Source organism: Bison bison, unplaced genomic scaffold (assembly GCF_000754665.1).
Source record: "Bison bison bison isolate TAMUID 2011002044 unplaced genomic scaffold, Bison_UMD1.0 scf7180017864245, whole genome shotgun sequence".
Classification (NCBI taxonomy): domain Eukaryota; kingdom Metazoa; phylum Chordata; class Mammalia; order Artiodactyla; family Bovidae; genus Bison; species Bison bison.
Window position 1 is genome coordinate 1,693,344 of NW_011494817.1, and position 26,110 is coordinate 1,719,453.

At 38.2% G+C, this 26,110-nt stretch overlaps 1 protein-coding gene across 1 annotated transcript in view; it reads right to left on the minus strand.

The window, feature by feature from the left end:
* The window catches only part of GRM5 (glutamate receptor, metabotropic 5), a 629,334-nt gene that overhangs the window by 395,269 nt on the left and 207,955 nt on the right, over positions 1–26,110 (minus strand). The window contains exon 2 of the mRNA XM_010847207.1: positions 13,357–13,606. Coding sequence (XP_010845509.1) covers positions 13,357–13,606 — 250 coding nt within the window. The remainder of the gene's footprint in view (positions 1–13,356; positions 13,607–26,110) is intronic.

The window sequence follows — 26,110 nt, forward strand, 5'->3', positions numbered from 1 at the left end:
ACCAGTCCATTGTGAAGGAGATCAGCCCTGGGATTTCTTTGGAAGGAATGATGCTAAAGCTGAAACTCCAGTACTTTGGCTACCTCATGCGAAGAATTGACTCATTGGAAAAGACTCTTATGCTGGGAGGGATTGGGGGCAGGAGGAGAAAGGGACGACAGAGGATGAGATGGCTGGATGGCATCACTGACTCGATGGACGTGAGTTTGAGTGAATTCTGGGAGATGGTGATGGACAGGGAGGCCTGGCATGCTGCGATTCATGGGGTCGCGGAGAGTCGGACACGACTGAACGAGTGAACTGAATTGAACTGAACTAAAACGTTGTGTTAGTTTCTGCTGGACAGTGAAGTGAATAAGTAATATCCTAACTCAACCAACAGTTCTAGAATTTTCTGATCCCATGACCAGCAGCCGCCATTAAACCTCAAGGAGAACTGAAAAGGAAGTGGAATGTATGTAGAAATCATGAGTGCTGCTGAATAAATATCCGAAGCCTAAGTGCTAATAAGCTGTGTGAGTAAGGAAAGCCAGATTCACACACACACACAAAAAGAAACCCTCTAGATCAAGGGTCAATGAATTTTTTTACACAGGGCCAGACAGTAAATATTTTAAGCTTTATGACACATACAGTCTCTGTTGCAATTACTCAACTGTATTATTGTAGCTCCAAAACAGTCATAGACATTGTATAAATGAGTGTGGCAGTTTTTCAATAAAACTTTATTTACAAAAATAGGAGGAGAGCTGGATTTAACCCATGGCCCTTAGTTTGCCAGCCACTGGCATAGAATGATTTATCACAGTGTCCTCCAATTAATAGAAATATGTACACAATATGGTCACCTTACCAAAACATTTTAGTCTTCTGGAAAACACTGGAAGAACAAATGAATTTCTACTGGTTTCACCACAGAATAATATTTTATGTTTGCCTTCGTTTCTGCACAGATGTTTGATCATTCTTATAAACAACTCTAAACTTTTCTCTTTCCTGGAAGCTAAACTTTACTAGAGTGTTTTCCTAATAAGTTGTGCATGGAAAAATAGTCATGCAGATTCAACAGCCCATCTCAGTTCAGTTCAGTCGCTCAGTCGTGTCCGACTCTTTGCGAACCCATGAACTGCAGCACACCAGGCCTCTCTGTCCATCATCAACTCCTGGAGTCTACCCAAACTCATGTCCATTGAGTCGGTGATGCCATCCAACCATCTCATCCTCTGTCAACCCCTTCTCCTCCAGCCCTCAATCTTTCCCAGCATCAGGGTCTTCTCAAATGAGTCAGCTCTTTGCATCAGGTGGCCTTCCACTGAAAAGCCAGGACTAATATCATTTAGGATGGAATGGTTGGATCTCCTTGCAGTCCAAAGGAACAGCCCATCTAATCATTGAATTTTTCTCATTTACAGAAGGTTGGATTGCTCCAGTCTTTATTTATCTTACTTAAAAAAAGAAATCTTTCTTCTAGAATCATCTTTAATTGCTATTATTTTTTTATTAAAGATGGAGAAAAATATTTTATACCATATGGATCAAATATATACTGACATTAAGGATTATCAAAGATCTAGATAGGTTAGCACAGTGATTAAGCAAACAGTGCCCTCTCTGCTACTTCCTGCCTTGTGATTTTGAGAAAATTCATTGTCTCTCTGTATGGCAGTTTCTTCAGCAATAAACTGATGTTAATAACAATAACTTTTAATTTGGAATGTTATGAAAAGTCAATAAACACATGAAAACCAACCACTTAGAACAGTGTTTACTACACAAAGAACACCCCATAAAGAGCTACTATTACCATCCAATTATTTAAAAAATTCATCTAAACAAAATTTTGGAAGAGCAATCAGCCTTAAAGCTACCAGACCCCTTTGGGATGCAGATGCCTCCAAAGCACAAGCCCAAGTACTAGAAGAGCCTTTGAAGACTCTGGTTAGTTTCATCTGTCACAGAAGAATTCTGCTCTGTGGAATAATACAAAGACCTTCTGTTCTCCTTCTGGGCATTTCCACTTGTCAGATCGATAGCACCTTACAAAACAATTGGTTTCATTTACATTTCAGATGGTGAGATTGATGAGACAAGGGATGTCTCTGAGCATCATAGTCTTCATCTGAAAGCAAAGTTAATATTATCTATCTGCTTCAGAAGGAGAATACATCTCATTCTTTACACTTCAAAAAGGAGTATTTCAGAGGACTTTCCCACTGGGCAGGGGTTAAAAAAACCAAAACGCGTAAAATGAAGACACACAGATTCTCTCCTCTATTACCCTCCCTTCTGCTCGAGAGAATGACTGACGTCTGTTTGGTGAGACAGGGCCAAGTGTTGACCACTCAGTCTGTTCTTTTTCAAAGCAAATCATCCCTCTGAATGTGAGCTTTTCCCTATTGTCATCCTTAAGGCCGCTTCTAAAGGGAGGAAGTTCTGCATTGTCCAGGCGTGCCAGGCCTCAGGGCTGCGTTTTGTTGTCGTTCAGCCTTCAGTCGTGTCCGACTCTCTGCGACCCCGTGGACTGCAGCTCACCAAGCTTCCCCATCCTTCACTGCCTAGGAGGGAGGTCTATCCGGTCATGGAATTGGTCTCTAGTTAGCTAAGATAACTCATCTCCACGACTTGCTCCTCTTGGTTTTTAATTTGAGATCAAGGCTGTTGTTCAATCAACCTTTAAAACCCTAACAGAGAGAATTCATTACAATACTTGATGTGACCACATATGTACAAATGTTAAATGTGTGGTTATTTTAAGAACATGTCTTCATTACAGTATAACCAATCTTCTTCTACTATTTATAACAAATGGAGTAAGAAAATAAAATGATAATATAGAAAACCACTTATTGAAAGTACTGTTTTCCTTTTTCTCCAATCTCCAGTGACAACTCCTTAGATCACTGGTACACAATCCTCCTAACACACACACACTCTCTCTGCCCCGCTTCTTGCCTCTGATTTTACAAAGGAAAGAGGGGTTACTAAACGAGTTTCCTATTTTCAAACTTTTAAACATTACCTACCTTTGCCCCTGACATAAATTCTTTCTGTTCCGAATCTGGAGCTGACCTTCTCGGCTTCCTCCTCCCATCTACACTGTAAATGTCACTCATTTCCACATTTTTAGGGAGTTGATACTATAAACTGTCCCCCCATTTATTACATCCTCCTATTCTACCTGGATCCTAAAGTTAAACAACCCACTAAAAAAATCTCTGTGACAGGCCTCTGTATGCAATATACAAATTGCAAGAGTCATAGAAGAAAAATGTGAAAAAATAGCTGAAGTATAAAGTTTGGTATTGTTCCAAGTGCTGTAAGTAAAGTCAAATTAATTACAAGAGGGAAAATATCTGCTACACATGTCAATAATCGACTTTCTTTAATTTATAAACAACTTTTATATAAACCAATAAGAAAAAATAAACAAAAAAATGGACTCCGTGCATGATTAGGTAGCTTGCAAAAAATATAAACATATATTACCTATTGACTAAAATATGAAAGATATATAATCTCACTCATAATTAAGGAATTAGGAATTAAAACATGATGATGTTAAATTTCACCTGTAACATTAGTAAACATCAAAACATTTAATAATACCTTGTATTGCTACAGATGTGAAAATAAATGCTTTTAATTGTATAGCTTGTTCACTGTTTAAAATACTTTTCATCATAAACTACAGTTTTGGAGAAAAAGTAAAATATTATGTTAAAAACCTCTCTCTTGAGCTCATTTTCTCTCAATATATAATTCTATCATTCTTCATTCCTCAGTTTCACTTTCCAAAGCAGTGGCTTGTATGCTCTGGGTTCATTTTCTCACCTCCTACTCACTTCTTAGCTACTTCATTCTGACTGTTTTTATTTCTCCATTCACTCAACACTTACTAAACCCTAAATTACTTCCACTTAAAAAAAGGTCCTCTCAAAATTATTTGCACTTGTCTCCTAGAATCATTTGACCCTGGTGGCCTCTGCTTTAAACCTGCTCTTCCATGGGTCACAGCACCATCTGGGTTTTCCTCCCCAAACTCTGAATATGCTTTTTCTCTATCTCCTTTGCTGAGTTCATCTTTCTTCCATGCATTCAATGTTGAGGTCCCTCCAAGACAATTTCTTAGACTTTCTAATTCTACATATCCACATCTTCCATTAATAAGGCTAAATTATTCAGACGCATTGCTTATTTTTATTTACAGCCTATATATCTCTTTTGGGGTTTCCCAGGTGGTGGTAGTGGTAAAGAATCTGCCTGCCAATGTAGGGGATGCAAGATATATGTGGTTTCCAAGCCCTGGGTCGAGAAGATCCCCTGGAGTATGAAATGGCACCCCATTCCAGTATTCTTGCGTGGAGAATTCCATTTGCAGAGGAGCCTAGCTGGCTACAGGCCAAGGGGCCACAAACAGTCAGAAATGACTGAGTGACTGAGTACACATATTTCTCTTTTGAGCTCCAGATTTACAAGTTCTTCTGCTTTCTTGCCTATTTCTATGTGTGAAATGCACATTAGGTCAACTTATCCAAATTGAACTCATGATCTGCTCTCAACCTCATACCTGGTTCTTACCCAATTATTTTCATCTCAATAAAGGTACCATCATCTATCTTGTTATACACTTAATACTCTAGAAATTAGCAAGTGAAGAACTAAAGAACCTCTTGGTGAAAGTTAAAGAGGAGAGTGTAAAAGCTGGCTTAAAACTCAACATTCAGAAAACTAAGATCATGGCATTTGGTCCCATCACTTCATGGCAAATAGATGGGGAAACAATGGAAATAGTGAGAGATTTTATTTTCTTGGGCTCCAAAATCATTGCAGATGGTGACTGCAGCCATGGAATTAAAAGACACTTGCTCCTTGGAAGAAAAGCTATGACCAACCTAGACAGTGTATTAAAAAGCAGAGACATTACTTTGCTGACAAAGGTCCATCTAGTCAAAGCTATGGTTTTCCCACTAGTCACGTATGGATGTGAGAGTTGGACTATAAAGAATGCTGAGTGCCAAAAAATTGATGCTTTTGAACTATGGTGTTGGAAAAGACTCTTGAGAGTCCTTAGACTGCAAGGAGATCCAACCAGTCCATCCTAAAGGAGATCAGCCCTGAATATTCATTGGAAGGACTGGTGCTGAAGCTGAAACTCCAATACTTTGGCCACCTGATGCGAAAAACTGACTCATTTGAAAAGACCCTGATTCAGGGAAAGATTGAGGGCAGGAGGAGAAGGGGATGACAGCAGATGAGACGGTTGGATGGCATCACCGACTTGGTGAACATGAGTTTGAGCAAGCTCCGGGAGTTGGTGATGGACAGGGAAGCCTGGCGTGCTGTAGTCCATGGGGTTGCAAAGAGTCAGACATGACTGAGCAAATGAACTGAATCTAGAAAACACCCTTGACATCTCCCTACACTCCTTATTATCCAACACATCAGCAGCTCCTACATATTTTTCCGACATCATTCAGTTGTGCATGATATACAAAAAGCTGCACATATTAGATGTACACATGTTGGTGAGCTTGGACACAGACATGCATTCCTGATGCTATTATCACAAACAAGGTGATATGCACATTTTAATTAGTAAGGAGGGCATGGTCTATTGCCTTTTCATCATTCACACTGCCATAGTCCTCAATAGTGTAATTTTCATTAGAGATACTGTTCTTCCATATGCGTCTGACTTCGTCTATTCATAAGCCATATCCTGGGATTATCTTTTGGAAAATAACACCTATCATATTCTCACACTCCTAAAAAAAGCCTTCTCCAATGATGGAATAATTATCAAAATACTACAAGGCTGAAAATACTGTCTCCTTGATTGCTCTCCAAATTTCTTAACACATACTCAGTGCTCAACCCATATGGTTCAGAGAGTTTTTCATATGATCCAAGGCACATGCATCTAAACAACGGGCTGTTTATAGACTGAACACAATGTAATTCGTCTGGTCTTTCCAGCTCAAATGAAGATGAGGAGGAAAACAACTCCAGGCAAAGCAGGCAGAGTTTGGCTGACTTTACTTGCATTACAAAATCATCACAAAATTTACAACAGGTTTTAAGGCATTTACATTTACTAGGTTTATTTAATTTTCACAGGATAACCTAAAACAACAAAAACAAAGCAGAATCAAAATTAGACTGAAGCTATCATGTGCTGGGTGTTTAGTCACTCAGTCGTGTTCGACTCTTTGTGACCTCATGGACAAGGACCCTCCAGGCTCCTCTGTCCATGGGGATTCTCCAGGCAAGAATACTGAAGTGGGTTGCTAGGCCCTTCTCCAGGGGATCTTTCCAACCCAGGGATCAAACCCAGGTCCCAGCATTGCAGGTGGATTCTCTACTCTCTGAGCCACCTATAACCAGGGAAGTTATTATAAATATGCAAACACTTCTGTTGCTAAAAGACATCTCTCTTTGTGATACTTAGAACAGCCACTAGGATAAACTAATGTGACCTTGTCCAGTCATTTAAGTCCAGTGAGTAATCAATTGTCCATCAATAGATGAATGTTTAAAGAAGATGCGGCGTGTATAAATATATATATATATATACACATACATATATATACACATACACACATACAATGGAATATTATACATAAAAATAATAAAATAACGTCATTTGCAGCAACATAGATGGATCTAGAGATTATTTAAGCAAAGTAGGTTTGGAAAAGAAAGAGAAATATGGTATGATATCACATATATGCTGAATATAAAATATTACACAAATTAATTATAAAATGGGGATATCAACAAAAATTGATGGTTTTGAACTGTGGTGCTGGAGAAGACTCTTGAGAGTCTCTTGAGCTGCAAGGAGATCAAACCACTCAATCCTAAAGGAAATCAACCCTGAATAGTCATTGGAAACACTGATGCTGAAACTGAAGCTCCAATACTTTGGCCACCTGGTGCGAAGACCTGACTCATTAGAAAAGACCCTGATGCTGGGAAAGATTAAAGGAAAGAGGAGAAGGGGACAACAGAGGATGAGATGGTTGGATGGTATCACCAACTCGATAGACATGAGTTTGAGCAAGCTCTGGGAGTTGGTGATGGACAGACATGGAAACCTGGCATGCTGCAGTCTATGGGGTCAAAAAGAGTGGGACACGGATGAGGGACTGAACAACAACAAATTACCAAACTTAAAGGCATCTAAAACTTGAAACATCCAACGTTGCTTAGAGCATTAAATTTCTGCTCCCCCCTCTTTCCTCTCCTGCTGACATCCTTCTCCTTCCCACTCTCTTTCCCTCTCTCCCTGTCTTCTAACACAGAACAGGAACTCAATGAAAGCAACTTTTTTACCTAATAAAAGACAGACAAAAGATGTACAGAGATAGTGCACTAAGAAGTATATATTTGTACTTTAGCATAAGAAAACAAAGTTTAACCTTGTGCAGAAAAAAATAAATTCAAATTATATTACATTGATATACCATTTTTCCAATAACAGATTTACAAATGAAAAGCTTGACACATATCCTGTCAGACAAGTTGAGGGGAAATAGCTACTTTCCATACATCACTGAAGGGAAAATAAAATTTTTCAAAAGGAATTTGACACTATTTAACAAAAGTACATATGCATTTATCTTTTGATCTAGCCAATCCCACTTCAAAGAATCTACCGTGAAGATTCATCACTGTAAATATGAAACAGCACATGCCCACGACTGCACACTGCAACATGTGTATGTGTGCATGCTTGCTCAGTCGCTCAGTTGTGTCTGACTCTGTTTCCAACCCCATGAAGTGCAGCCCACCAGGCTCCGCTGTCAGTGGGATTTTCCAGGCAAGAATACTGGAGTGGGTTGCCATTTCCTCTTCCAGGGGATCTTTCCGACCTAGGGATAGAACCCATGTTTCCTGCATTGGCAGGCAGATTCTTTATCACTGAGCCACCTGGGAAGTCCTATATATTACAACCTACTTTATAATAATAAAAGACTGGAAACAACCAAAATTTCCATGGAAAGGGGGAATGGGTGAGTAAACTGTGATACATTCTGTGGTAAAGTGTTGGCCAAGCCCTTTTCCCTTCTTTATGAGTGTTTAAGTTTCCTAACTATTGAACACTGTACTCCTGGCAACTTGGTAAAAGTAGAATGTCAACTATATCCCAGCATTACCACCTCTGATGAAAATAACCTCTGACGGGTACATTGCATCTGGATTGAGAGGAACTGTAAATAAATTATAAATATTTCCCCAAAAACAACTTTTTTTCAAACTACAATTAAATTACACTAAATGGCCTAATGGAAATCAAGTACACTTATTTACAAATATAATGAATACTCTGGTGAGATACAAGTATAAAGACTAATGTCTACTTCTGCATAATAGCTATCATAGTTTTACTAGAACAATAGTGTATAATTCTATCCACAAAGATGTTTACTAAAGTGAGCTCTTATCCTTTCCATCTTGAAAAATATTAATGCAGCATGACCTCCTATGAGAAACACTGATAAACATCTCATATAACAACAAAGGAATAAACGACCCAATCAAAAAAAGGGCAGAGGACCTTCAACAGACAATTCTCCAAAGGACACACACAGCCGGCCAACAGATACAGGAAAAGATGCTCAATATCTTTAATTATTAGAGAAATGCAAGTCAAAACTATAGTGAGATATCACCTCACATTGGTCAGAATGGTCACCATTAAAAAGTCTACAAGTAGCAAATACTGGAGAGAGTGCAGAGAAAAGTGAACCTTCCTACACTGTTGGTGGGAATGTAGTTGGTGCAGCAATTATGGAAAGCTGTATGGAGGTTCCTCAGAAAAATGAAAATAGAGTTGCCATATGATCCAGCAATCCAACTCCTGGGTATATATCCAGATAAAGCTGTAATTCACAAAGATGCATGCACCCCTATGTGCACAGCAGTGCTATTCACAACAGCCAAGACACGGAAACAACTTAACTGTCAGTCAACAGATGAATGGTTTAAGAAGATATGGTGTATACACACACACACACACACACACACACACACACAATGGAGTATTACCCACATGTGAAAAAGAATGTGATGATGCCATTGGCAGCAACACAGATGAACCTAGAGCTTATCATACTAAATGAGATAAGTTAGAGAAAGGAAGACAAACACCGAATGATATCGCATATACATTGGATCAAAAATATGACACCAATAAAGCCATCTGTGAAACAGACTCATAGACACAGAGAACAGATACCTGATTACCAAGAGGCAGGAGAAGAGGGGAAGGATAAAGTGGGAGTCTGGGGTTAGCAGATGCAAACTAGCACACAGAGGATGAATAAATGACTATATTCAAATCCTGAGATAAACCAAAATGGAAAAAAATATGGGAAAATTATATATATATATATATAACTGAATATTTTTGCTGTACAGCAGAAATTAACACAACATTGTAAATCAACTATACTTCAATTTAAAAAATTAAAAGCTAAAAACAATAGCTTGAAATCAATAACCTCTGGGGGGAAAAAACACTAGTAATAATTCCAATGAGTCTTAAAATTTAAGTACATTTCCTCTTGTGTCCTGGTAACAATCAAATTCTCAATTCAAATAGCTAAATAGTTTTAATCATAGACAAGGTAAAACAATCTTTAAATTATTACTTTGTTGAAAATCAGTCCTTGTTTCCAAGTAAACATTTAGGTTTTACAAGTTGTAAATAATATATCTCAAACAATATTTTCCCAAGTCAAGCTCTAAAACACTGTATCCATTCTAGAAAAATAAGCCCCTTTGTTCAGATTACTGATCTCATTCTGCTGTCAAGGCTAAGGTGTTTAGCAAGACTATTTCCGGGACCCGGACAGGCCATTTTTCTTGGCAATGAGACAACAGATTACCCAGAGCTCAAACGAGAAGACCCAGTGGCCAGGTCCATATCACTCTAACAGTCTACAGATGAGCAGCACAGATGGTGAGATATATTGATTGATGAGGTTGTCTTAGAGGCAGAGTTATCTTAGACATGCCTAACATTTTAGTTGAATGACCTATTAAACATGCCTGTCCCAAGGCAGCTGGATAGATTTTTAAGTAACTATAGTGGTTAAATGTGGAGTCCTGTAGGAAGTTCTGAATATAGTCCTTTCTCTTAATTTTGACTTCTTGTATCTAAGATCCATTTAAGTTTGACTTGGGGGTAAGGGAAGGAAGGAGCATACAGAGAGATCAGGGAAGTACATGCAAATAAAATTACCTTAAAATACTAGGAGTTACAGGGTTAGCTGAATGGGAGTTTTTAGGAGGGAATATTAATATAAAAATGCTAACTTCAATTGAAATCATCTAGGGTAGTTTTTTTTTTTTTTTTTCCTACACCAAGGATCTATGAAGAACCAGGAATCTGCTATCAATTTATAACTTTTCCCCTTTCCTACTCTATAGTTGACAGAAGAAAACAGCACAAGATTTTGAGTCAAGGTAATTGGGTTCCTGTGGGACTTTGACCATGTCATTCAAACACTTGCGTTATCCGTTTCCTCGTTTATAAAATGAGAGTGAATAGATGATCTAAATTCTCTTTGTTGTTGTTTGCTGTTGGAAGTAGTAGGAACACAGTGCTAACTGCTCAGTCTCTAGAGTTACAAAGGCATTTGGAATTCTGCCTTCCAGGCATACGTCTATATAACAAATTATTATTACTATAACTCAGTATTTATTGAGTCTTAAAGTCCTTGTCTATAAAATGGAGATGGTAATGGTATTCATCATGCAAGTTGTTCTTAGATTTTTTTCACAGCACTTATTAGCTTTTATCTAACTCATCATCTTCAAGGTCCACAAGGGTAGTGATTATTGTCTATTTTGTTCACTAATACAGTCCAAGCATCTTAACAGATACTATGTCTTAGTGGCTTCGGCATGTCCGACTCCTTGCAACTCCGTGGACTGTAGCCCCGCCAGGCTCCTCTGTCCATGGGATTATCCAGGCAAGAATAGTGGAATGGGTTGCCATTTTCTTCTCCAGGGTATCTTCCAGACCCAGGGATCGAACCCAGGTCTTCTGTAATGCAGGCAAGATTCTTTACCATCTGAGCTATAGGGAAGTCTCTAGCAACTTAATATTTGTCAAATTAATAATTAAATGAAACAATGCATTTATATGGTTAGTGAAGACACTGGCACACAACAGTTGATAAATGATCCTATAAATGGTCCTGATAAATGGTCAGGACCCAAAGTGCCTTTTCACTATGAAGAAATAGGAATAGAAAAATTAGGGATTTCCAAGGGAAGATGAAGGGGGCCTAACGACCGGACTGTGGTTTCCAAATATTTGAAAGAGTATGGCATATTACTTTCAAAGAGAAAAATATGATCCAAGATGTAGAAACTACCAGAATCGCTCAAAGATGAACTGGTACTCAAGTAAATGTTGTATGATTATTAGCCAATCAATGAGAGAACTAAGAAATCTAGTTAAGGCTATGAATTTATTATTTCATGAATGAAATGAGTTGAAAAGAACTTATCAACAGCATATACAGAATAAATTTTAAAATATACAAAATATTGAATTTTGGCCTTGTGATACTATTGGCAAAAAAATGTAGATGGAAAATGTCAAATATAGTACTTACCAACCTACTTTTCTTGGGTACATGTGATCAAAATACATTTGTTTGTTGATATAACATATGGCTGATAAGCAAGTGCTTCGGATTTGTCTTATTTACGTTGGCAAAGCAGCAGACAGGAACTGCAGAATGCCTTGTCTCCCTCCCCATAAAGAAAAACAGGACTGTATGAAGCCAGCTTCTGTCTTGTGCTTCTCAGCCCACTGGTGACACTGGACTTTGGAACATCAGAATATTGGCAGTGAGGAGGTTCCTGGATTGTGTGAAACTAGCTGATGCATCACTCTTTCCAACAAGGATGATTTTAAACAAAACGTATGACACCGATGAGAAAGGAATCTCACTCATATCATTTTTATGAAGGATGGTTGGCCTCATATAAAACAGTCCCATCAATCTACTGCCATCAGCGCAGACAGAAGAGAATTAGGTACATAAACTGGCTGTCATAAAATGTAGCCAAGCAGGAGCTAAGTCTCATCACAGAAGGTCAGTTAAGCATTCGGAAAATAAAGGAAGCATGTTTTCTTTAATGAGCCATCAAAAGCTAATAACAAGTTAGCTGGCTTTTAATTTGGACAGTTACACTCAGAAAGATGTAGTGGTTCTGAAGGTTGTCTCTTTTCTTTAAATTGGCTACCTAGCGAGAAAAGATGTGATAATATCATGACTTTTTAAAGGTATGAAATGGTGAACTGTGTTCACCTTTTCAAACTATGGTGTTGACTTGGATTGTGATGGCTAACTTTATGTGACATCTTGACTGGGCCATAGGGTGCTGAAACATTTGGCCAAACATTATTCTGTCTACAAGGATATTTCTGGATGAGATTAACACTTGTATGGGGAGACTGAGTAATGAAGCTTCTTCTCTAAGGTGGGTGGGCCTCATCCAATCAATGGAAAACCTGAAAAAGGTTGAGTCAGAGGGAACTCCTCCTTCAAGACTGCTTGAGTTGGGATATTAGTCTTTTCTGGACTTCAGACTGAAACTGAAGCATTCGATTTTCCTGAGTATCACACCTGCCAGTTTTTGGACCAGAGCTGTAACTTTGATTCTCCTGGGTATCTCTTTTCATAGATACACATTGCTGTTTCTGTTTCTTTGCAGAACACTAATATACTGATTCAACAAGATCAGGAGGAAATGAGATGAGTTGTGCCAATCAAGTATATCATCCAGATAATTAAAGTCAGTCTCTGTAGAAGTAAATCTTTTAGAAACTCATCTGGTAACAATGTGAGTGATCAGGCAATGTGATAACACTTGTGAAATAAAATAATAAGCCAAATTACCAATGCCTTAAAATTAGTACTAAAAGCAATTCCCCCGTTCCAGCCCCAAATTCTAAAATGCTATGTTATAAAAGAAGCTTACACAGCCATTCTTAGAATCAGTTTCAGAAGAGACTGCATAAAGTTTGACACGTGTTTACTTACCAAGGGGGATTATGCAAGTTATTTTAAAAGCCTTCTCATTTCCTTACAATTGTTTTTTGAAGACTTAAGGATTCCTCATTTTCATATGTTGATTTCTGCTGTCCTTAGTCATCATCTCATGGCCTATCTACTTATTTTCTGTGATTATTTCCAGGCTCTGGTATTAATGATTTTTAAGCTCTACTTGCACTATAACAGATTAAGCTTCCAAAGCAAAAGATACCCTCTGAAGCTGCCAAATCCCTGACATTATTACCTGCAAGTGAACTGTCTCCTCGGCACTTACCTGCCCAGAAGCAGGAACTCTCCGGCCAGCCCCAGGCGCCGCATGGCCATCAGCAGCCCTCTCACCGTCATGCCCTCGCAGAAGCAGGCTACCACCCGCGCCTTGGGCAAGTGACTCGTGAGCTTCTTGAGCAGTTTATCGAAGCTCTGCTCCCCCGCATTGCTATAGATTTTGTAAGAATGAGCGATGCAAATCCCTTCCTTGGCTGACATATCTTTGAAAGCTTCCATCCCACTTTCTCCATAGTTGCCTGTAGGGAAACAGAGAAGCAGAGGGGAGAGTGTTGGAGTCACTGGGTAGAGCTGGAATGCGGTGGGGCCAGGAGTGTGCAGGTCCCCTGGGAGTGTTGGATTTGTCACTTGAAGACATGAATGAGATTTTGTTCTTTCACTGATCTGCTTATTTGGACAATATACAGTCAAACTACAGTAAGCATATACACATTGATCTTTTAAAACTTTTCCACTGAGAGAATATCACAAACAGTACTAGCAATCTGGCTCCTCCTTTGATTCCAAAAAGCTTATACTCTAGTGTGAGATGATAGAAAATATTTACCTGCTGTTTTTTCATTCTGTCTCACTTTTTCATCTCTGTTTCTCATTAGATGATCCTCTCACCCCACTGATTCAGAGTTTTGTGTTTAAAGCCATAATATACAGATGCAAAACATATACTTTATGTAGAATAGATGTAAAAATATCTTACTATTATATTTTACAGACTATTATGCATATATTTTATTACTAATCATGACAGTTTATGGTTTTATTGCAAGTGAAAATTCCAGATCCTTGACTGAGATTTCAGTCTTGTCACAGATAAAAGTATAAGCACATTTAAAATATTTGAAATTTTATATACCATTGGAAAGTTACTGATTCAGGGGGAATAATTCCAAAGTATTTAGTAAAGTTCTGGGGTTAAGGACTCATGGCGATCTTTTAAAATTATGGAACATGGGGATCAAGATTGACTACTTATCAGCCAGGAGGTATATGAAGATATATGTGACCTCATTTAACTTTCAGAATAATATATTTAGATATATATTATGACCTCCTTCCACAGATACGAAAACAGATGAGGCAGTCAGGTTTACAGTTGTCCAGAGTTGCTATCCCCAGAGGCGGAAAGCTGCATTCTATTCACGGATCTGTCTGAGACTGAAGATTCTACCCCCTCCACTCTTCCACCATTGACTTTTAGGAGACTCGGAAGCCCAATTATATCTGCATTTCTCTTTCCAATTTAAAGGTCATGATGCTTCAATTTTAGATATTTTTGGAGCCTTTTGAGGCCCTATAAATCATGACAGGTTCATTTTCTGAGCTTTCAAAAGTTAAGGTGGGAAAGGGCGATTAATTTGAAAAATACAGGAGACAATTACAAGACAACTGAACTGTGGGACCAAGCTGTGGGATGGAAATGGCCTAGCAGTTAGGAGATGGAATTTCACCAGGAGGGGTTGATCTCAAAGGAATAAATGACTACGAGTCATTCAACTGCACACATTTCACGATAGGATGATAAGAGAGAGAACTCGTAAATAACTATGCCCTGTAACATTTTGATGTATGGAAAGTTAGTTCATACATTTGAGCTCAATGCTCCTTACATCAACTCTGTGATAAAGGTACTATTATCTTCCTTTTGCAGCTGATGCAACTGGAGCTTGCAATTAGCAGGTAGATGGCAGAGTCTGGGTTTGAACACCTATCTTCTCCCTTCCAGCCCTATGTGTGCTCCATCACAGTAGCTAAGCACACAGCACATAGGAGCCTCAGACGTTGAGGGTGGGTTTTTGTGACGTTTCATCCTTATGAACAAACTGTAAAGGGCAAAGCAGAGCTAGACCCTTTATAACAGCTTGAGCCCCAGCCAACAAACGCTAGTAGGCCATCTGCATGTTTCCTTCTTCAGAATTAAAGCAAGAAGAAGCCTCTATGATGATGGCAAGTAGGCAATTTAGTTATTTTTCAATTAACAAAGTTTAAAGGGCTCTTCCTGAAAAATGTGCCGAGGGGGCTACATTATCAGTCTTACACTAACCTGAGTAATCTATTTTTTTCTGATCATTTTTAGCCAGCTCTACTTTTCAATTGACTGTCTTACACTTGATGGTTACATTAATGCTGGGACATTTGCAAAAATAACTTGATATTAGTGCATAATGATTGTGATGGCAATAATGAAAATTCTCAATATATTCATAGTTAAATAGAAAAAATACCTTTACAAAGTAATAATCTTTAGCATGCCTTCTAACAGCCTTGTTTAAACATTGTGTGTTTATACAGTAAGTTACATAGAAGCAGCTTGTAATAGAGAACTTTATTATTAGGTCTGGGTTCTAATTTAGCTTTTATCATTTCTAAGTCTCAGTTTTATCACCTGAAAATCACAAACAACACTGCCTAATATATGGGCTTTTGTATATCATAATTTTTAATTTTATTTTATTTTTAAACTTTACATAATTGTATTAGTTTTGCCAAATATCAAAATGAATCCGCCACAGGTATACATGTGTTCCCCATGGGCTTCTTTGGTGGCTCAGTGGTAAAAAATCTGCCTGCCATACAGGAGATGCTGGTTCTATCCCTGGGTTGGAAACATACCCTGGGGAAGGAAATGGCAACCCACTCTAGTATTCTTTCCTGGGAAATCCCATGGACAGAGGAGACTGGCAGGCCACAGTCCAGAGGGTTGCAAAAGAGCAGGTCATGACTTAACAATTAAACAACAACAAAATATTTTATAGGCAGCCTGGACCTAATAACACTTCAGGTGTGCCGAATCGCTTCAGTCGTATCTGATTCTTTCAGATCCTATGGACTGCATCCTGCCAGGCTCCTCTGTCCATGGGGCTTCTCCAGGCAAGAATACCAGAGTGGGTTCCCATTTCCTCCTCCAGGGGATATTCCTGACTCAGGGATCAAATCCTTGTCTCTTGTGGCTCCTACACTGAAGGCAGATTCTTTACCCTGAACCACCAGGGAAGCCCCAATAATTGCATACATTGGGGTTATAAAGAATATTCTAGTATAGTTAAGATACTCTCTCTCTTGGAGCAGCTAAAATAAATCATGGAGCAAATGGCATTAATCCTGAATATTAGACTAAAAAATAAGCTTAAACTAGTGAGGGAAATATGATTTTCTCAGAGCAAAGTCCAAACAGTAGTCTTTAAAATTAAAATAGAAAAGAGTTGTAATGTATGTTTAACATAAAAATTCTGCAGAATACTAATTTTAAGTTCATAAAAGAAACCTCCTGTAAGCTGGGAATTAAAAAATGGGAGTATGTGCTCCAGTAAAATTGGAAAGCTTTAAGCGTTTAGATTTTTCAGCAGTTGATATAATGACTATATTTTAGAATTGTATATTTTAAAATAAAGGAGAAACTAAAAACTTTCATAGGCTTCTTGAAGAAAATGAAATTGATTTCAAGCAGGGTACAGAATGAAACAAAGGTGATGGAGAAAGGAAGATGTGGTGTAAAATAAGAAACTAGTCTGTGGCTTCATTTCAAGCCACTGGTTAAAGGAAGAAAGAATCCATTTGACACTCTTCTTCAAGTAGCAGAGGCCCTGTGGCTGGGAACTATGAGAAGAAAATGTAATCATAGTCTAGTTTACTTTCAGTCCACATTATAGTTGCAATGATTCAAATATTAGTTATTGATTTTTCAACTGTATAAATCCACACATACACAAAGTTCAGTTCAATTCAGTTCAGTCGCTCAGTCGTGTCCAGCTCTTTGTGACCCCATGGACTGCAGCACGCCGGGCCTCTCTGTCCATCACCACTCCCGGAGCCTGCTCAGACTCACGTCCATCGAGTCGGTGATGCCGTCCAACCATCTCATCCTCTGTCATCCCCTTCTCCTCCCACCTTCAATCTTTCCCAGCATAAGGGTCTTTTCAAATGAGTCAGTTCTTCAAATCAGGTGGCCAAAGTATTGGAGTTTCAGCTTCAACACTACACAAGGTAGAAAACTTATTATGTAATAGAAAATACTATGCAAGCAATCTTTCCACTGAAAATTAAGGAGAAAGATTATAGGTTGAGCTGTGGAAGTAGGGAGAACTGATGAGAAAAGGAAGGGTATTAAAATACTCCACTCACTATTTGGAAGTCAAGATACACAGAAAACAAGAGAGAGATGATTAACAGAATTATCTGAATCTTAATAAATGAGATTAATAATACAATTATACTAAGATGAAATAATATATGTGAATTAAGAGATGTCTTATGCTGAAGCTCCAGTACTTTGGCCACCTGATGCAAAGAATGGACTCATTGGAAAATACCTTGATACCGGGAAAGACTGAGGGCAGGAGGAGAAGGGGGTGACAGAGGATGAGATGGTTGGATGGCATCACTGATGCAATGGACATGAGTCTGAGCAATTTCCAGGAGACGGTGAAGGACAGGGAAGCCTGGAGTACTCCCTCTCATGGGGTCACAAAGAGTCAGACATGACATAGTGACTGAAGAACAACAAGAGATGTGTATTTTCCACAAATTAAAAAGTAGGCTTTAAAAAAGCAAGCATATATTCATAGTGCTTAGAAATATGAAGGTGAAAAAATAGGGAAAAAAAACCTAAAATTTTCTTTCTTACTTTAAGCCATTCTCCACAATATGATTTTGAAAAATATAAAAGTACAAGTTTGATGAAAAAATTTAAATAACATACTTAAAAGTTACTGAAATTGGAGAGTAGATATGGACAGTTTTAAATGGAATGCCAAGTGAATATCACTGAATAAAGAAAATCAGCCTGCTGATAGGATAAAATTTTCCTATAATTTCCTTGAATCCAACATAAAATTGTTAAGATTAATTATAATTTTTAGATATCCTGGCTTATTTCTGATAAGAGACACTCATGAAATTATTACAAAACAATCTCAGTAATAAAAATAACGAGAAATTTGGGGGAAGCTAATTTTGTAAACAGTATTATTACAAAGCAAAATTGATCTGAATCAAACGTTATCTCGAACAACTGCTTAGATATCATTTTGTTTTGGTTCAATGTTTCTATCACATCAGTTAGATTTTGCTACATTGTTTTTCAAAACTTTAATTTGTATGCATTTTTTTTCCATTTCAACCACAGAATGAGAACCTAATGAATGAAAATGTAAAATAGGATCAAAGTTATTCTTTTTCTTATATCAAGAAAGATACCAATCCTGAAGCCACAGCAGAATGCTTAATTCACATTTATTCTAAGAGCAGATGCTGTACTTAAAATCAAATGAGTCATTTCATTTCTAGTATGCCAGAAAAACTTTACAGTTGAGATGGTTTCCACAAGATGTTATACATCTAAATTAAAATAGAAAAGCCCAGTTAATTTGTCTCCCTTCTGTCAAATGACCTCTACTTACTGTTGATATTTGCTTACTTTAATATTAAGCTCAAGGAATTTTTCTGCAAATTCTTCCCAACCTTTGTATACCTGCATACATTTGTCATTCAGTCTTCCAATAGAGAATTGGTTTTACTTGTCTTTGCTCCAATAAGACTATATACCTTCAGGACATGTATATTATTCTCTTTTGTATTCTTAAGTCCTTAAAGGGCCCTGGAAGATAGCTTGCACAAGCAGAATAAAAAAAAATAAGTGAATAAATGAGCAGATACAAAGTTATCAACATTAAAAGGAAATCTTCCAGATGAAAATATTTGTACAATTAACTATCCTACCTGAAACCAGAACTGCAATGGTTGTGTCTAGAATGTATCACGCTACTGAATGATTATACATTATTCCACTAAAAACCTGAAGGATAGAACTGTACCACAATCAAAACATCTAGATTATCTCCCGATGGCTTCGATATTCAGATAATAAGAGCTTCTAATATTTCACACTTGACTGTCATTTAAAGCTAGATGCTTTCACTAGTACTGTCTGACCTGTACTGTTTCAGGTAGGATCTGGAAGCATCTGCCTCCATTTGTATAAAGTACACAGTGAAAACAAGACTTGCTAAAGAATGACTTTAATCTTTCTTTTAACCTAAGAGAGATTATTTATTTTAACTTTGTGTTTAAAGGCATAGGCATGGAACAATCCTTTAGTATGCAACCCACAGCCACAGGTAACTACTATTTCAGGAGACACCAATTCACTATTAGTAAAGACTGTGCTGCTGTGGCTCAAACACACTTCGGGATAGATAATAAAGTATGGCGACACTGATAAGCTATATCTGGTAAATGAGTTTTTTTCAGGCAAAATGTCCATTGGAGGTATGATTCAAATTATATAAACCTGTGTGTATTAGAGAAACTGATCATAAGAATAAAAGTTAAACTAATAGAATCATACCAGAGAGACACAAATAATTTTCTCTGACAGTTGTTTCCTTTTTTCCATTGTATTTTTACTTCTCCCAGCATAATAAGACCTTCATTATTACTTACTTGGTAGCATAACCTCCTATCATCTCCTATCTTTCATTTTGGGGATCTTACTTCTTATTATGTTCCTTCATATGGAACATACCCCACATCTTCCCACTTATTTAGTTTTATTCGTGATGCTCTTTCTAATTGGAATACCTATTTCCCATTTCTCTATGTTGAAATCTAACCACTTCTCTATGTTGAATTCTTTCTGTTCCAACTCAACTGCCCAGGGTGTAACTTAAGATGTAGACCACATCTCCCTAGTGCCATCCAGCAAATGCTTGTGGGATAAAACTGACCTGCTCCATCATGCTTTCCAAGGATCTCCCTAGAGGGATAGTATAACCTAGATATTCATTTGACAAATATTAGTTAATTAATTACATACAGGTATAATACTAGGCACATGGTAGACTCTAGACATTAACACATTGGAGCCTATTGCTCTATTTTATAACACTGAAGTGCATAATTTTTGCTATTTGTAATTGCTAGAAAAGTTTATAATTGTATTTCCTTCATTTTTTTCAGTTGAGGGGGTGACTGTACCATGCAGCATGTGGGATCTCACTTCCCCACGGAGGACCTTAGTTTCCAACCAGGGATGAAATATATGCATGCCCTTTGCATTAGAAGCACAGAGTCTTAATCACTGGACTGCCAAGGCAGTCCTACTCAGGGATATTTTGAACACAAAGATAAAATTCTGGAAGAGTAAATTTATTTGTTCAAATATAATCATCAAGTGGATGCTAAAAAAATGTAAAAACTGGACTTCCCTGGTGAGTCCAGTGGTTAAGAATCCAACTGCCAATGCAGGGAACGTGGGTTCAATGCCTGGTCAGGTTAGATCCCACATATTGGGGAACAGCGAGGCCTGGGCACCACAATTACGACACCTGCAAGCTCCGGAGGAACGAGTAACTCACTGCGACTAGAGCGCAACCTCTGCTCCCCGCAGCTAGAGAAAGCCCTCGAAGACCCAGTGCTGCCAGAGACAAATAATTTTATTTCAAAACATGTAAATCTAGTCTTTAAGAAAAGGAAATGTAATTCACTTTAAAAAAAATACTGAGCTTGGACTTCCACATTAAGAGATTTTTTCCCCCTTTTATTTGACACAAATTATCTTTTTTTTCCAAAAGGAAATTAAGATTCTCAATATAAATAATAATTTATAAATACATTCCAAGTGGTTTTTATTCCTAATTTCCTGTTGCTATTATAAACAGTATATTTTGTTGGCAACTACTGGTGAAGGAAAATGCTGCCATTTTTCATGGGAGTTACTGCCTGGCACGATACCAACCCCCAAAATATGTGCGGGCAGGATTAATCAGTGAGTGCCTAATCACCACTTCCTGGCTGTTCACAGGGCCATAAGCATTCATCAAGTGATCTTAGACAAAACTGCCCATATTGAGTGGGCTGTGTCTTGGTTAAGCTCGTGGTTAATTAAACAACCGGGAGCGAGAAAAGCCAGAGAGATAAACACCTCTTCTCATTTCATCACCATCTCTTTTTGAAATTGTTCCCCTTTTCAGAAATGTGTGTCCTTCCCCATTACAGCCATACGCACAATGAGTAGAGCAATTCCAAACTCTCTACTGACTCACTGGTCTCTATTTACTTCCCGGCACAAGCCAATACAGTTCTTCAAGGCAGATGTTTTTCTCCTCAGAACAAAACAACACAACACATACTCTCATAAGACTCCACAAATGATGGCAAATGCCTTTGTCGTGAAAACCTTTGCTAACAGATTTCTAAGTTTGGGCCATTTATTTAAAATCTTACCCTGGAGTCTGTCTATGACATGACCCACAGAGCAGATTATTCACTGTGAGGCAGGACATTATTGAATTTCATCCAAGATGTTTTATTATTGGAAATACTAGAAGGATTTCATTCTGCAAACTCACTGGAGACATTATACCAAGCAAGGAGTATATAAGCAACATTTGAGCAATACTCCAATAGATAATTCAGAAAAATAAAGCTAGTATAGCATAATAGTAATTTGGATTTTGAAATACACACAGAAATAATAATTATGAAATCCTAACCAGGGATATTAGAATTTATCAGAAAAGTATGTGCCAAGTGCATTGCTGAGTGGTATAATGTGTTGCTGAACTTTTTTTTTTTTGGCTACCAGGCATGGTGCTAGAAAAAGAAATTTGATCTTCAGAACAAAGGTACAAGTTGACCATACAAATCCATACATGGCAGATGTCATGAAATCAAATAAATGAAATAAAAATATATGGGAGTTGACTTGTGTAAAAATCACACTGCTGCTGCTGCTAAGTCGCTTCAGTCGTGTCCGACTCTGTGCGACCCCAGAGACGGCAGCCCACCAGGCTCCCCTGTCCCTGGGATTCTCCAGGCAAGAACACTGGAGTGGGTTGCCATTTCCTTCTTCAATGCATGAAAGTGAAAAGTGAAAGTGAAGTTGCTCAGTCGTGTCTGACTCTTAGCGACCCCGTGGACTGCAGCTTACCAGGCTCCTCTGTCCATGGGATTTTCCAGGCAAGAGTACTGGTGTGGGGTGCCAACAAGTCAATTAAATCATAGCCAGTGTGAGTGTCATCTGTGGTTATGTAATGTGGGTTGCTGGGGGTTGGAATAAAAAATTATGATAACTAGCCCTTCCAGTAACTCTAGTTCATACAACTGGGTTGAACTGAGATAACCAAAACTGAAAGAGAATCAAAGTTAGAAAAAGTATCAAGTTTTAGAATTTATTTTAGATTTATTTTAAAATTTCTGCCAAGTAGAAATGCCAAATTGGAAATTGAATGACATTCTGGCTCAGAAAAGAGAAGTTAAAATTGGAAGTATTTGAGATCATCAGAATATGGACAGCAACAGTAATAGATGAATGTGTAGGATGCAAAAGGAAAAGAGCTCTGCTTACACCCTAAAGAATTCAAATATTTATGCATTAACTGAAAAGACAAAGCTATCAAAGACAACGGAGAATAAACCAAGAGAATGTATGGCTACAGGAATGAAGATAACAGCATATTTTCCTTTCTTCTGGACATTAACAATGTGACTACTAAAATGAGATGCATAATGGAAAAAATCCACTGATTTTGGCAACACAGCCAAAACCATAAAGGAGTAGACTGTGAGTAAATGGGAGTCAGAGAGTGAAGACAATATATTTATACAACTTTTTTGAGAGATGCTTGGCAGTGAAGAAGAGCTAAGAAGTATGATGATAATAGGAAGAGAATGTGGAAGCCCAAGGAGGGATTTTATTCCTAGATATGGATACCTTGTGTGTGTGTGCTAGGCTGTTCAGTCATGTCTGACTCTTTGCAGCTTCATGGACTGCAGACTACCAGGCTTCTCTGCCCACAGAATTTTCCAGGCAAGGATACTGGAGTGCGTTGCCATTTCCTACTCCAGGGATCTTCCTGACCTAGGGGTCAAACCCACGTCTCCTGCATCTTCTGCCTTGGCGGGCTGATTCTTTACTACTAGGGTCAGCCCACAGGGTACTTTAGGGAAAGTTATTAGACCAGAACATGGGGCAAAGTAATCACTCATGACAGTTTTAATCATCATTATCAACAACATTTACCTAGATTCTGTGGAATTAGCTGGTAAAAGGTTCATAGTATGTACCAAACACTGCACTGGTCACTTCAAATTAAACTAGTAATAAGAATTCCTACTGCTATTATTTAAACCAACCAATCCTATGAGGTAGCTATTATTTCCCACATTTATATAACAGAGCATTTATGCTGAAATAATTTGCCAAATAATTGATATCTAGTGAGTAGAAGAGCTCGAATTTCACTGTTCATCTGTTAAATTTCAAAGTCATGCTCCTTTCCTTTAGTACATTATTGCCCTTAAAGCCCTGAGAGAGAATCGCTCAATTTAGTTCGGTGGCTCTTCCAAAGGCATTCACCCACCACGAAGTGTTTCATCGGAATCCAATTCCAGATACTACCAAATAGAATTCATCTCAGAAAACATGTTATTTAACAAACAGAGCTCTTTTGCCCAATTTCTAGAAATATTATAGACATGTATTATTTAGTACTAAATGACCCAATCCACATCATTACAGAGAATTGATATTTAAATATCAGAGTCTTCCTACAAAATATACAGTGGTTAACTATAGTTTTTCTATAGAAAAGGGCTGGAAAATAAGAAGAGGCTTCTGGAATTAGACACATCATCACACTTATTATTAAATACTTAACTAAATCTTCGCTGCAGAGGAAGGAAGGACTTCAGCGGCACAGTGGGAACAGAAAAACCTGGTTCTGACGTTAAAAGGGATACAGTATTTTAATTGTTACCTTGCTGCTGCTGCTGCTGCTGTTGTTTTAGTCACTGTCCTGTCTTGACTCTTTTGCTACCTCACGGACTGTAGCCCACCAGGCTCCTCTGTCCATGAGGTTCTCCACGCAAGAATACCCGAGTGGGTTGCCATTTCCTTCTGCAGGGATCGAACCCAAGTCTCCTGCATTAGTAGGCAGATCTTTTCCACTAAGCCACCAGGGAAGCCCCAATTATCTTTTTAGTATAACTTAAACTGAGATTTGAAAGTGAAAACATATCAATTTATTAATCTTCTGGAAAAAAAAAAAAACAGTGTTTTTGCCTTTGTGCTTTTTCCTGGCTATACTTCCCAGAGGAAAATGAAAAGTTGAGACAGAAGCTATGACCCAGATTCCCACTGTAACCCTGCAGAACTCAACTGCCTTCTGCTTTCCTTGTAAGCTGTCAACTTCCCAGCTGAAACCTGCAGTGCATGTCTCATTAAGGGTGATTCCATTTCCACAGAAAGGACACGTCTCTATACGGAACTGTGTGTCAGTGGGTTGGGTGGGCTGGTGAGCTATTCACTGTGCCTCTGTTTTAGCTCACTAGTCACCTCTGATCCTCGGTTCTAACTGGATCTAATGACAACCCAGAAATTCTCCCATCGCCAGATGAAGGCAGAAAATCCTCTGCAGCACAGCCAAATCTGTTCAAGCTTGACAGCCTTTGCTGAAAAGAAGAAACTTCTTTGACAGCAGCTCCCTGGCCTGCCACCACCTTCTTCAGTGCAGAACTGTACTGTGTGGGTTCTGTGGCTGCCAGTTCCCCTCTGGAAGGACTCAGTGACTCCCACGGCACTGAGAGGAGGAGCTCAGTTTGGAAATGTCTGTCTGCACCATCATTCATGGCAGGATTCAGAAATGAGTAGAAAGAACTGAAGTGTTGTGTAATGGCTGTGCTGCTGCTGCTGTTGCTGTTGCTAAATTCTAAGCTCCATTCAGGAGGGGGTCAACCATGCTGGGTTCCAGGATTATGGCCCTGGTGACTGTCCTCTCAAGTTGAGATCTTTGCTGCCCAATATTGTTGCCACTGGCCACATGTGGCAAATAAGCATTTGACAAGTAGCTAATTCACACTGAGGCACTGTCAGCATAAAACAAAATAGATTTCACAGACATATAAAAAAAAGACAATGTAAAATATAATATTGATTACATGTTGAAATGATAAATTTTTGGATGTATTCAGTTAAATAAAATATGGATTAGACATTAATTTCACTTCGTTTTACCTTTTCTTAAAACCATACACATGGCTAGCATTATTATCTTTATTAGAGAATAATGAATTATTTATATAAAGAGATTTATATCCTATAATTTCAGTGTAGAATCTAAATTTCTTAGGATACTCTATGACATCCAGGAGTTTTTATTATCTAGCATCTAGCCTGTTTCTCATCTTACTGCTTTTCTTTTCTTTATGTATACACACTCATTTCAGCCATACCAAAAATATATAGACCACCAAATACACCATGCTTTCTCCCATCTCTAATTTCACAACACTCTTTGTTATTGCAAAATTCCTCTGTTTAATTCCTGCTCATACTTCAACATTCAGCTGAAAGGGACAGAATTCTCAAGCGCTTCAATTCAAAATAAATAACTTCCATTATGACCAACCTAGATAGCATATTGAAAAGCAGAGACATTACTTTGCCAACAAAGGTCAAGGCTTTGCTAGTCAAGGCTATGGTTTTTCCAGTGGTCATGTATGGATGTGAGAGTTGGACTGTGAAGAAAGCTGAGCGCCGAAGAATTGATGCTTTTGAACTGTGGTGTTGGAGAAGACTCTTGAGGGTTCCTTGGACTGCAAGGAGATCCAACCAGTCCATTCTAAAGATCAGCCCTGGGTGTTCTTTGGAAGGAATGATGCTAAAGCTGAAACTCCAGTACTTTGGCCACCTCATGCAAAGAGTTGACTCATTGGAAAAGACTCTGATGCTGGGAGGGATTGGGGGC